Source organism: Anas acuta, chromosome 11 (genome assembly GCF_963932015.1).
Source record: "Anas acuta chromosome 11, bAnaAcu1.1, whole genome shotgun sequence".
In the NCBI taxonomy this organism is placed as follows: domain Eukaryota; kingdom Metazoa; phylum Chordata; class Aves; order Anseriformes; family Anatidae; genus Anas; species Anas acuta.
The window spans coordinates 8,354,522-8,368,732 of NC_088989.1; the positions used below are offsets into that span (position 1 = coordinate 8,354,522).

The window sequence follows — 14,211 nt, forward strand, 5'->3', positions numbered from 1 at the left end:
AATTCAATAGGGACATCACTGCCTCACTATTGAGAAACTAGTAATTGAAGCTGTGAAAGTTGACGACAGTGTTTCGATGTGATATAATCTGTCTCCAGTGTGAGCCAAAAGCAGGTCCCTTACAAACACAAGACGCACACCACGACACTGCTTTTCCCTGCTTGCAACGTGAGCGCTCAGAGCTGTGTCCGCACACTTTTTAAGACTTTACACCAGCTGCTTCAGGCACAGCTTTCCAGTCCCCAGTTAGAGGCTGCCCCTGGGGCAGGCTGAGGGCGGCGGCCACCGCCTTTCTCCTCAGGTGAGGGAAAGGCGACACCGCCCGCGGGCTGCTGAGGCAGCGGCCGTTACAGCGCGGAGAGCCGCGAGCACGCATGCACACTGCTTCACCCCCCTCCTGCTTTACCCCCGCGGGCCGCCATTCGCTGAGCGCCCAGCCCGCCTCCCCGGCCTCTCACTGCCGGCCCTGCGCATGTGTTGTAGGAGGGGGAGCGTAAGTCTCCATTTTGTGTCAATTTCCTTCCCTCACCTTCCTTGCGCTGCTTCCAGCGGGGAGGAGGCGGCGGCGGCTGCTGCTGCTGCTGGAGCGGGAGCGGGCAGAGCCTTCCCTTTCGGCCCCGGGCTCCCTGAGGTGGCTGCTGCCGCCCTCGCCTCTCCCTGTCCCCGTCCCCTCAGCGCTCAGCTGCCCGCCCTCCTCCCTCTTCCCTCATGCGGGATGCTCGGGGAGCCCCTTGGGAAGCCCTTGGCACGGCTTCTACGTGCTGGGCATCTCCCCTCACTGTCTGTGGAGACAGCCGTGCGCTGGGTGCCCTCGGTGGCAGCCCGCAGCCTCTCCTCTCCTCCCATGCTTGCTTTTGACCGCCGGGAGAGGAAGCTCGCTTTCTGACAAATGCAGTGGGCTGAGGCAGATTTAATGCATCCTCGCTCCCCAGCAAAGCACACCCCGTCATTGCAGCAGCTTGGTGATGTTAGAATCACAGAGTCTGGCCAGCCCCTTGAATTTAACGTGGTATTTGGGGTGATAACGCTTCAAGTAATTTTAGGTGCTTCCTACACTTTGTCCAAGTGATCAATCTGCTCCTTTTACAGCAGTTAATAAAGAACTGTAGCTGAACCCCAGGTAGCCTAAATTACAATAAAGTGGCTAAAGCAAAGACAATGGGGTTCTTGTAAAGAAGACACGTGTCTGAGGTGCAGATTCATTTTGCAAGTTCTTAATAAATCCCTTAAGAAATGAGTAAAATCAAGGTGGAGAAAGGAAGGAAAAAGCACTGTTGTGTGAGCTCTGAGACGTTCGGGCAAAACTTGCAGTTGCTTTTAAAAAACAGTTTAAATTATTTTTCTGGGGTTTAATGTATTAAAAATCTTAAATGATAACGTTCTTAACAAGAGGAGAATACAAAATTGAATTCAAAGAATAATTGCACACAATATGTCATCTGTAGGCAGGTTTCAGAGTAATTTATTTTCAAATACTGGATGTTGGTGATTCAAATAAGACATTCCAGAACATGTGCTAAGATCTTGGCTACTTAATTTTAAATTGAGTCATAGAAATGTCTAATGGAAAAAGTGCATGAAATACTTAACCTTTTTCCTCAGGGCAGGATGTGTGTTATCTCCAAAAAATAGTAGGTGCCTTGATTTCATAACCTGCTTTCATATTTCCCCTCAAATGCATTTTTAGATATTCTGAGTAGTCTTAAATCTTTGAATGACAGCAGAGAACCGTTCCTGTCTTTAAAAGTTACATTCTATGTGCTGAAAAGAAATTCTGCACACGCGTTGCTTTTTCCCTTTGAGTGCTAGGTGTGGAGTACTCCTAAAAGCTGAATTTAGTTCACTTGTCAAATCTGCTACTTACTATGAAACCTTCAGTTGCATTTTTTTCAGCTTGTGTATTTCCCCCCAAGCATTGTACGATCACTTAGTACCATTTGGGCAAAAATGTTTTTAGTTTCATTTAACGTGAGCTGTTATGTTTCCAAGTATAGCACTTCTGATGCAAGTTCTAATTAAATCTCTTCAAAACATGCTGTTTGTAACCAGCTATTTTAGCTGGTATTATAGTCTTGACTAATATGTGAGAAGAGTGTGTGAAACTAAGGCTGTAATGATAATCAAATATTTTTAGTTTCATAGCCTTTGAGTTGTATGCTTGCAGTTTCACATGACTTTATTAGTGACCAAGTTAATATTTTTACGTTTGGGGAAAACTGGAGGATGTAGGAGTGATAGAGGAAACAATGGTTTGGGTCAACTCTTATAACTTAAGGGTGAGACTAGGATTATCCTCTTGTCTTGCATATTACAACTGTGTACGTACTTTATAGGATTTGCAATTTCATAGTTACAATGTATAATCCTCTCATATTCATTTTGTCATCTGTCACGCGGATCCTTTTGTGAATGTGCAGTAAATAGAATTACTTAGTTTTACAAATGTCATTCTTTGGTGTGTCTGCAGCTTCATTTATGTTAATTACATTTATTCATATAATTCTACATGTTGGTAATTTTGACTTTCTTACAAAGTAAAAAATAATGCCACTTTTCAACTTTGTCATCTGATTTGTGTACGGAATGTGTGTATATAAACAGCTTTAAACAAATCAGTAATGTTTACTATTCACTGGCCCAAATATTGATCTCTTAAGTCTGAAACAAAACTCTTGTTGACTTCTACTGCTCAAACTCTAGTATTACGGTTATTCTGAAATGCAAGCTTATTATTCACAAAGAATTTAGTGCTATGTGAGCAGTGTTTTTATTTTGTGCATTATGATTAATTACTTTTGTGTGGAACTTGCACTGCCCTGTATTATCCATATTGTCTCTCTTTTTTTTCAATAGTAGCTTAAACATCTTGTTTGCCTTACTATGGATTCTCTGCGCTTACGTTTCATTTATTCAGACAGGGCTGAATATTTTTGTTGCTTTGTTATTTCCATAAGCTCTAGGAGAAGACGGATGCTTTAAAGAAGGTCTTAACAAATTATGTTCATTCTTGTCTTTTTCCATTACATCAGTAATTTATCAAATAAGTGTTGAATTTATTTGGTGCGATGTGTTCTTTGTGCATCGTTGTATTTTATAACGCCTGTTTTTTCTGTGTGCAACATTAAACTTAAAATTTAATGAGATTTCTTTAAAAAAAGCACAACAAAATCACAACCCACCAAAGGGCCAAACCAAGTCTGGGTTTGATTTATTTGTTATTAAAAAGCTTACTGAGTTTCTTTAAGTGGTACAGGTTACATGAAGGAAGTATGCTTGTCTCTAAAACTCCAGTGTAATTCTGAACATCCTTCATAAATACTTATTATCAGAATTTAGTGCCTTTCAATTCTGAATGTTTGTAATTTTCTATAGTGTGGCAGTTACCTCTTTACAGAGTAGAACACACAAAGATAAAATTGGGATATTTAAGAAGCAGCTTCATAATATTCAATGTTTAGAAGTTTTACTAGTAAAAATGAAAGTTGCATTAGTTGAACTTGATTCCCATGCTTTTTACTGGTTGTCTCTGTAAGTTGGATCTAGTCCTGTTTATGACTTCCCAGGTGTGGTCCTACTGGTGAGTAATAGCAGTTTGCTTGCTGTCTCAGAAGCCAATAAATTAATGACTCAGCTGCTGAGTTTTTGCAGAAGTCATTAATTGAGGGGGGATGGTGTGGGGTGCACGCATTTAAATTTCTTGACAACAGATGATATTGACTATATGCCTACAAAGAACAGTTCGGAAAGTTTCTGCTAAAAAGAGGACTCTTCTACAAGTGCTTGAATTATTAAGATTAATCCAGTGTTATAAAAGGACCCCAAATCTGTGCTCAATAAAATGTAAACCTTCAGGGAGATATATCACACCAGGAGGTTACCTTCAGAAAGAACGTGGTGGTTCCTGCAGATGTTCTGGTAAAACAGACATTCAATTTTACCTACATTGTTTTTTTATTACTATTAAGCTACTCCACCAAAAGTGGAGTTGAGTGCTGCATTTCGAAGAATGGGACACTAATTAGATGGTTATCTACTTTTTAACACCCTTTATCTATACTCAGAGAATTTGCTTTGATCAGCAAATGAAATGTTAAGGAGTAATCCTTGATTCTTAGTGTAGATAAAGGTGAACTTGAGGGGGTGCTGAAGAGGAGCTTGATCAGCATAAGAATTATTCAAATACAGGAAAACTGCCATTCTAGAGGCTCATCTTGTGATAATCACATTTTTATAATTATAGGCAGGATGCTGCTGACATTTCTAGAGAAATTCTTTGTTAACCAGACTCTTACTTACTGCAGTAAATTGTTTTCCTTACTATCTTCTTTCTTACATATAGAGTGGTGTCATGACCAAATAGAGTTCAAAAAAGCAAGCTTTCATGACGAACAGACAAAACAGTTAACACCTTCATAAAGCCAGCTGCTGATACTGGACCTTTCCTATCCTACTTCTTCCCAGATCATACAACTACTATCTGTTTTTCCTATGTTAAAAAACAGGTATGCTGTATGCTGTATTTCTTATTGGATGAGTGGTGTTATTCCTTTGTGAGAAACAAGAGTATCCTTGGATGGTAGTGGGGTTTGGGTGATTCCACGTTTTATTCCAAAACGTTCAAAAATGAACCTTCATTTTCAAACTTGCAAAAGCATCATAGAAAATTCAAAATGATATAATGCTTCTAAAGGTGTTCTGTTTTTTAGAAGTGGTATGGTTATTCAAGTATTAAGCTTGAAAAGTTATTAAAAAAACACACCAACAACTAGGGGAAAGAGCTGTTTATAACCTTGTGGGCAAAATTAAAGAAAATGTTCTAATTGCAAGGTATAAATAAACCTTTTGATTTTAATCAGAACGTGCGTTTTTCTCCCATCAGTTTTCAGAGCACTACCTAATATTCCCAGTATAGCTCATCAGACTTGCAGTTTAATGCAGCTAACTAAGGAACTGTATTTATGAGCTTCATGTTTATAGATGCACCAAAGTACAGATTTTCTGTATTGGCACTGTAATGCTGTTACTTCATCAAAATAATACTGTGGCTTAGTGCATCAATAGTCAAAAGCATTTAAATGAATTCTTCTGAAGATAAATATTTTTTTTAGCATTAGCATTTGCTCAAATTTGGCAAGGCTTTAAGTTTCTAAAAATCTGATAGATATTAGCCTCGGAATGTATCCTGTTGTTAGGAAGTCATTGCACACTGACTTGTTAGAATAGTTTACATATGTCATTTAATTAGTTTTCAAAATTGTTTCTGAAATGTTGAAAAGTAAGGCTTAAAGTTGGCATAGTGCTGACATTTGCCACTAAGTATGCATATTATTTGTCCTGTTCACTTCAGTGGAATTATGCAAATAGTGAAAATTAAGCACCTTCTAAACTGTTCTGGTGGATTTGTGTGCAAGCCTTTGCTGAAAACTAAGAGATAATGAAGGCATGTTAGAAAGCAGTAGGTAATATACAAGGCTCAAATTTGCATTCAGGTTGTATTAAGACTGGGAATCAGTGTTCTGTTAATAACAGTATAGTGATTCCCTGAACTGATGGTATGTAAAGTATTTCATAATCTGTTTGGATGTGCAAATGAGTTTGAAATGGCATTCATGCTTTATTATTGTTCTGAATGGTCACTAAAATGAAGTGGTGCTGGATTTTCTGTGGTTTCTTTTTGTCAGTATTTTGTTCTTTTTGATGCTGTACCTGATTCTTACCACCTTCCACTTCAAAAACATTCATTAATTTTATATACTTTACCCATGATCTTTGGCATCTCAATGAATCAAAACCAGTAGCTTCATTACATGCTTATTTAATATACAGTAGCAGAGCAACCAAGCTGACAGTCTTTAGATCCTGATGTGAAAGGACTTTGAAATTACACTTGCAGAGAAATGTATGTCTCCTTTTTATTTCTTGTACTAGGACATCTCCTAATGATTTCAGGCTTTCAGTCTCTTTTTAGTGTATGTTTTGTTATTAAATATTTAAGAATGATACGGTTCTGATGAGTACTGTTTCAGAATAGCAGAATTTTATTCATTACAGAAGTTTTCAGGTCAAGTTTGACTTTAAAACATTCAATTTTGGAAGGAAATGGGGGGAGGGGGATAGGACAGAAGGGAGCTTGCCTATATGTAAGGTTTATAAATCTCTTCCATCATGTTTGTTTAGGCAGGTACTTTGCTGAGGAACATGTGTACGTGTGTTTGAAACGTGATTAGGTGCATGTGTTTATGGAGAAATCAAAATACAGATGAGCACATCTCAAATCGATGAAGAGCTAATAGCCTACACATTATTTCACTAGAAAATGTTATGACCCTGGACTTCACCCTCTGTTGCTATGCGAGCTTTCATAGAAGAGCTACTTAATTTATCCTGAAACTACAGTGATGTTATTTTGTGAACTAATTGCTTTTTTTTGAGTGTTGTTGCATGCTGATCATTGACTAGTATTTTTGGTTCAGTTATCATTAAAAATTTGTGTAAGAGTATCCATTTGGTTATTAAAAACTGTGTATTTATAATACCACTAATAAATATAAGAAGCATATCAAGTATTATAATAAATATTAACTGTATTATATATTAAATATTAACTAGTATTTATATAACAAATATAAATGTGTTATAAGTTGTCTTGCTAAGTACTGAGTTTGGAAAGGAGGAGTTTTTTCAGCAATTGGATTGTTGCAATTAAACTGTTAGTTGTGTGATGGGAAGTAGTTACTAGTTTGTACCTATGTACCAAAAGTCAAGATTAGTCTTTTCAGTTGTTGTATAAGAGGATACCAGATGCTGGATTTAAAACAGGAAACATTTAACTGTGGTTGAATGTTCATGCAGCACAGTGCAAATAATCTTCCTGTGTTTTCTTTTCTGAAGTCAAGATACAAGTCACTGTACTCTAACATTAGACTAAGTAGTGCGTTTTAGTATAGATATTTTTATGTGAGTAGTCAAATAAAGCGAAAGAGCTTTCTTAGTAAAACAAATATTTTTAAAGTACTTGTATGCTGAAAGATGTAGACAGGTGTTTTAAAATTGGAAAATAAAATATTAAAGTAGAAAGAGATTTTATTCTGTGAATTTGGCAGCTATTTTTTCCTGTATTTTTTTCTAGTGTAATGTTTGTTTTTGAGATGCACTTAGCATGTATGTAAGCATTCTTTGTCAGTACATTGAAAATATGAATGTGAAGACAGCATTAGAAAAGATAAAAGTACCCTGTATTAGTCCTTCAATGTTTTCTGTTTATTGTGAGACCCATATTTTAACTAGTTTTCGGTTGTGTATATTGAGGCTGTATGATGCAACTGCCAATAATGTTCCAATGTTGTAAGAGAACATGTATTAGAGAGCTTCTAATTCAGGAATATTTTTGTACTATATTATGTTTTAAAGCATATGATGGAAACTTGGATACTTTGGTTCTAATGATGACCAGACGACCAGTCTTCTTTTCCTGTAAACAGCAGAGGTCAAAAACACATGCATGCTTAACAATTGCCAGACCAAATGCGTTGCAGTTATCTTAATGGTATCTAGAAGGGAATAGTCATGCAGGCAACTGAAGTGACTGGTGGTTTCAAAGCTGTGCTAGCATGGGTTGAGTCCATGCAGAAACCACCCTGTAAATATTTGAAGTCAAGGGTGAGAAAATCAGCTTGATAGTGGAAGTGAACTACATCTGTATTTGTAAGATTAATTTCTTACAATGTAGTCACAGATTCAGCCACTACAAATATTAGGAGTTAGTAATATAAGCTTTCATTTCTCTCTCTTTTTTTTTTCATTTTCTCTCTCTCTCTCTTTTTTTTTTTTTTTTTTTTTTTAATAGCATAACCACCTCAGGGAATTCCAGATGAAGTAACTCCATTTCAGCTGCTGGTTCCCTTTCCCGTGTGTTAACCTGTTAAAGCTTTTTCTGGGATCATGTGAATCACAGCAGTAAAGACATTTGAGTGAGCTGACTATACAGAAAAGGGTTGTTTTCAGCGTTGATAATCCTGAAAAGTTCATTGTTTGAATTTACTGTACAGACAGTTGCTCGCATGAGCTTTTACAAGAACTGGAGAGAGAAGTGGGATTTGCTTTAGGTGGAAGAATTGATAGCCTTACAACTCAGAAAATTGTTCTTGGAAACATGAGAAAACCATGAGGATCTCTTAACCTCTGAATCGTATTTCCACTGCAGTAGTACAAAGTTCTGCTTTGCTCAGGCATTGTTCCAGCTGAGGTGGTGAGGAACAACTCCTAAACAGCCTTTTACCTCTAACCATATCTGTAGAAATGCTTCCGTAAGTTAAAGCAGGTTCATTTATATGACTGTGATCCAAAGTGGACTAGATACTAATTCAATCTAATACTGGTCTGCTTTGTTGAGAGGTGGCAGCTTCTTAGCTCTTAATGACAGATACAGTGCTCGCAGTCCGTTTTGGAGATAAGATGAAATGCAGTAATTTCTTTGTAGATACTTGTAGAGACTTACCACCACATGGGAACTGCACCAAAACCGGATTTATTCAATACGAGCATCAAACTAGGATCTGGTCAGGTTGTAAAGGATCAACAGTTGTCTTGCTTTGCTATGCATTGGCTTACACTTCCCACTGATACAGGTCAGTGTAACACTCCCTTGCCCTTTGCAGTTCTGATCCCATCAATGCTTTCAATCCGGAAAGGTTCAGAATAATGCATCTTTAAAATGGAGGAGAAGAGGCACAATCAACATTCCTATTTGTTTTGTAAAAGTGTTTACCAGAAAATTTGTGGTCTGGTAAGATCTCAGCCTTCAGTTGTTTGTCCATGTACTAGAAGAGTGCATATTGACCTGAAAAAGCAATCTACTCACAGTGGTTATGCGCTGGCCAACAACTGGGGTTGTTAGTGCTTGATGCTTGCTATAAGAATGACTAAGCACTGATATTTGCAAATACTGAAGTTCAGAATAAAAATATTTTATTAATGTTTATTACCAATATGCCATACAATTTCCGCATTGTGAACTTAACTAGTTAAATAGAACATGGAGAGATCCAGGGCCCATATGCATGAGCAGTTTTTCTTGGATGTACTTTCTGAATTATTTTTCCCTGTATGCCTATCTTTTTTTTTTTTTTTTTTTTTTGTATGTTATGAGGGTGGAGGGAAGAATTTTAACTACTAAAATACTAATCAGATCAAGGCTGGGATTTCTTCAGTTGCTTTTCCCATAAATATTGTAAAAACAAACAAACAAACACAACAAAAAAACGTTTCTGATGGAGGCAGATCCCTGTTGTCACCATCAGTGTGGAATGATGAAGCTGATGGAGCTAGCAACATTCTGAATCTAAGCAGAACTTCTTAGCCCTCCACGTTAATTTTCATTTCATCAGGCAGAAGTAATACAACTAATTTGCAGTAAACTGGTTTGGGGTTTAAATAAAGTATTGTGTTTCTTTGTTTTTTACCAAGTGATGTTAAGTTAGTTGTTTTAACTCTTGTGACATCTGTCCTTCACAAAAGGAAGGTATTGTCAACTAGCTCTAGCTAAGGCTAACTTGTGTTTAGTTTTGAGAACATCTGGTCTTTGTAACCAGAGTTTTTTTTTTACTTGTCAGCACAATTTTTTATGGTGTAGGTCTTGATTTTGCTCCTCAGCTCTGAAAATCGAAGCTAATCAGCCAGAGATGCTTTAAATAGCCTACTGTATACTAGGTGAGCAAGGAGAAAACTAATGGTCATTCCTTTCAAAACAATTTTTTATGTGATTGTATAACTTAAGTTTCTTCTTTCACATGTGAATTATTTGTCAGTTCATCAGCATAACCAAGAGAATGGGCTTTTCTCTCTAGAGCTGAATTGTCTTTAGCTAAGGGAAGTGCAGAGGAACCTTTCCTGAACCTGAGATTCCTAGAAATGTCCAAAAATATTTAAAGCTATTTTTGTTTTGGTAAAATGTTATCTTTGTTCCTTATGTAGTTTTGTCATATCTGTGTTGCTACATAAAAACTGAGACTACCATTGTGCAAATCTGACTAAAATTATCTGTGCTGTTTCAAAGGTCAGGTGCATTCAGTGAATTTGCTTTCAAATTATTTTGTTTATTCTGTGTACGTATGCATCCTGAGCTCTATAAAGGTCAGGAGAAGAGATTCGTTTTGGAATTTAAAGAAGTTTTTTAATGTTGGTCACCCTTTTTAGTTTGATTTGAAAATTGTTTTCCTTTGTTTCCTTTTTTTTTTTTTTTTTTAAATATATATATATCTACAGCAAAGCTCATTTGTGAGGTCCATTTAAAAATAAAACTATTAGTAGTGCATTTATCATATTCAAACTTAAAAAATAAATACTGTTTGCATGAATTAAACTGTATTTCTATTTGGTTTTGTTTTCTTGGCTTATTTCATGTGACAGACTAGCATTTTTATTGCTGGAATAACATATTTATAGGATATATAATATTTAACTGTCTCTTGCTACAAATGGTTTAATAAAACAGGGTGATTGTGCAGTTCCTTAGACTTTGTATGTCCTGCTTATTAACGGTCATGTTGAATAATATAATGACAGAAGGATTCGTATATGAGTCAGCAATGCGTAACTAATTGCAGTTTTCAGTCACAGGACTAAAAAAAAATCAGTAAGGAAGTGGGCCTCTATTAAATATGTATTTCTAGATATTTAGAGGACAAAGAAAATGTATTTGTAATGTGCCTAAATTTTGTCCTCTGTAATGTAAATTCTCCTGTGACTGTAGAATGGTAAAAATGTAGAATGTAGAAATATTTTTGGTGACTTCCTTTACAATAACTCACAGGAAGACCAAGTTTTATGAAATGGTAATAATGATTTTGCACCCAAACATGAGTACCTTTGTCGAAGTTTACATTCACTTTGAAAGTGCAGAGCTGTTTAACCAAATCCAACTTTTCTTTGTGAAAATTATTCTGACATTTTCTTTTCTGACCTTGGGAGATAAAATAAGGCAGAACTTGCTTATAGAAAGAACATAATAGCAAAACTTAAGTGAATGCTGTGTTCTAGTGCACATTCTATGGAAAGGATGGACATGTTTTCCGATTATATGAATGTTTAGGAAACTGTTCTGAGTCTCTTTTTTTATGGGTAAAACAGACATGTCATCAAGTAGTAAACAGTAGAGGGCTAATTTACCTTCCCAGAGATCAGTTTAGCATGTGTTTAATCTGGAGTTGCTCAGTTTACAGCTCGTGGATGTAACCAAGCTTGGGTATTAGTAGCAACAGATTGATTGTTGCACAGATATATAGATATAGATATATTTAAGTTATGAATAAATAAAGATGCTTTGGTGGTTTGGGTAATCGGCCAGGTGCTGCTTTGGCTTCTGTACCGGGCTGACTAATTTCAGATGGCAGACTGCTACGTACATGTGCTTTTAAAGACACAGAAGGGGAGGCCTAGCCTGGCAGTGCTTTTGCTTGTGGGAGCTTTGCCAAGATGTTGCTCCTGTTTGGAGGTTCTCAAATTTCTTGCCTGCTTTTTACTAGTCTAATTTGTAAGCTTTCCCTCACTGATTCATTACTGCTAGTAGCAGGCACTGTCTCACTGTCTGTTTTTTTTTTTTTTTTTTCAGCTTTTCCGTGATTTTATTGTTTGAATCCTAGTCCGTTAAAAAGCTCTAATGTTTATACCTTCCCAGTGCTGCATCTGAAGCTGTAACTGACAGTGTGATTTAAGAAAACTTATAAATCAAAAAAACAAAAACAACCTGGAAACTTCTCAGATATTTGAAGTACAACTTAGAATACAAGTTTACACATAAACCACAAAAAGCTATTTCATATATTTGCCTACTGAGGACAACTATTTGAATGATGTTCTATCCTGTTACTCATTCTCCTAGGGATCAGAAAATCACTTCTGTTCTCATAGTGTGACATTAGCGCTTTTTATGTTGCATTAATTCTGATGAGTGACTTATTTTTAAAGGCTTGATTAGCTAGGATAAAATCTCCATATGATGCATGCTGTAATGGTGCATCTCTGAGCAGTAAGTAAGTATCAGAATTAAGGACTGAGTGAGTATTAGTCTCAACTGAGTCTTGTACTAATTCAGGTGGAAGAAGAGGAATAGAAATTGAGAAAAGGTGGAGTGAGAAAATATTTTTATTTGGAAGGAGATCAATAATACCTTTGATGAGGATGATATATAGGGCCTGATGTTGTATATAGAATTAGAAATGGATGCTAATCCACAGCACCTTGTTTATAGAAATACCGTGAATAACTTTCAGAGCCTCTAAAATTGAATACTTACTTCCTTATCCTTTTTAGAGTTCTACTGTACTGTAGAACATTAACATCTATAGCTTTATAGAAAATCAAACATTAGTGAAAATTTTTCAAACTTTGATATACATAAAACAACTCTATTGAAATACTTGGGCTTGGTTTGGTGGTGGATTCCAATACTATCAGGCTCTGAACATCCTGTGAGACATACTAGAAGTCCTGTAATTATGGATACTTAGTCCTTTGAATTTTTTTTTGATATTTGATACCGACACTAGAGCAACTGCTTTCTCTGCATATGAAAATTTCTAGTATATGGTTTCAAATTGGTGTTGCTTTATCTAAAAATTAAAAAAAAAAATACGTTGTAATTGATCTTTAAGATTTAAGTTGGAAATAAAAGTGAACCCAGCATGTAAGAATAGTGACAGACAGAGTAATCAACTGGTTTTACTAGAAGATAAATCCACATGCCAGTGAAGCAAATATGAATGTGTAGCATTGCTTGATTAGCACTGAGGTTTATGCCAGGTCATTTCTATGCTTCTTCAACCACAATGAGGTTTCAGCAAAAGAGCTTTTTAGTTCCTCAGAGAAATAAGAGTCAGTGGAGCTGACTTCATAGATGCTTACTTCTGAAGTAGTAATATTTCTTTGGAAGTTATTGCATATGTTAATTATCCTTGCATACATATTAGATGTAGTAGGACAGGACTGCTTTGCTGAAGTTACTTCTGTAAATCAGCATTTGATTGGGAAATAATTGGCAAAACTGTAACAGCGTGGAAGTACGTTTAATGAGCAGTGGATGTTTAACCTGGACTATTTGTTGTGTTGTGACTGATTTGCCTCAGCCTGTAAACTTGCATTAGTTTCCGTGGGTGCTTCTAACAGGCGGTGTATCTACTACGTTGTGGTTGTGCAGCATACGCTAGGAAACTGCTTGCAACTTTGGGTGGATATGCAGTACTAACAGGGGAAACTAAACAACTAAATGGGAAAACAACTTTTTTTTTTTTCTTTTTTCTTTTTCTTTTTTAACTGCAAAGAATACAAATTACTTTATGTGCATGTTATTGTGTGTGCACCCATGATGCTGAATATCAGTGGCTGGCATTGTGTTCTGGCAACAGTACTTTTCTGCTGGTTTTGTGCCCACTTTCATGCAAATTCTTTAAACTGAAAAGTCATGGCAATGTTTTTTTTTTTTTTTTCTTCAGAGATGTTCTATCATAAACATAAATAATACATGTAAAACATGGAAGTAAATTAGATGCTGAGTATGAGCATTATTCATTCTGTCCATATGTATTAAGTGTTTATGCTGTTATCCATTTAGGATTCCATGCTTATAATTAAAACAGATACACATTTCTTGAGCTTCACTTTGTTTTGAAGCGTGTAGACCATGATTTCAGGAATCTTGAAGAAAATGCGGGAGAATACAAAGAATTAAGTATTGTCAGCATTGATGAAAAATGTAAATCAGGAGAAAATCTATCTGATAGCTTTGTTTAAATAGCTTCTCATAAATGCGTAAGATTCTCATTAGTCCAACATCAGAAGACTAATGAATATTAATGAATGAGATCAAAGACATATTTAAAAATCAAAGCAAGTAAACAATTATTTTTAAGAATTATGTAAGTTTTTAACTACACAGAAATATGCATCATCTTAACTGAATAGCTTTATGAGAAGTTTTTCTTGAAAATATTTTTTCCTGAAAATTTTTTATGCTGAAGGGCAATTATGTAATGTAAACAAACCAAAGTATATACATCGTAATCCAAAATATATATAAATATGTTTTGAATATAGTATATTTAAACAACTATGAATTCAGCTGCAGACTTATTAGGCTGGGAATTTGATCTGGAACAGAACCCATCTTGAGCTTGACTTAGGCTGCCAGCACAAATTTGTGAAATATCAAGAAAGAAA

General features: G+C 36.1%; 1 protein-coding gene across 2 annotated transcripts in view; it reads left to right on the top strand.

The window, feature by feature from the left end:
* The first annotated feature begins 374 nt into the window (after positions 1-374).
* Positions 375-14,211, top strand: part of FHIT (fragile histidine triad diadenosine triphosphatase) — a 565,209-nt gene continuing 551,372 nt past the window's right edge. The window contains exon 1 of one of the 2 annotated variants that reach the window (XM_068694479.1): positions 375-493. In XM_068694479.1, coding sequence (XP_068550580.1) covers positions 375-493 — 119 coding nt within the window. The remainder of the gene's footprint in view (positions 494-14,211) is intronic. The other variant, XM_068694477.1, reaches the window with a different exon arrangement.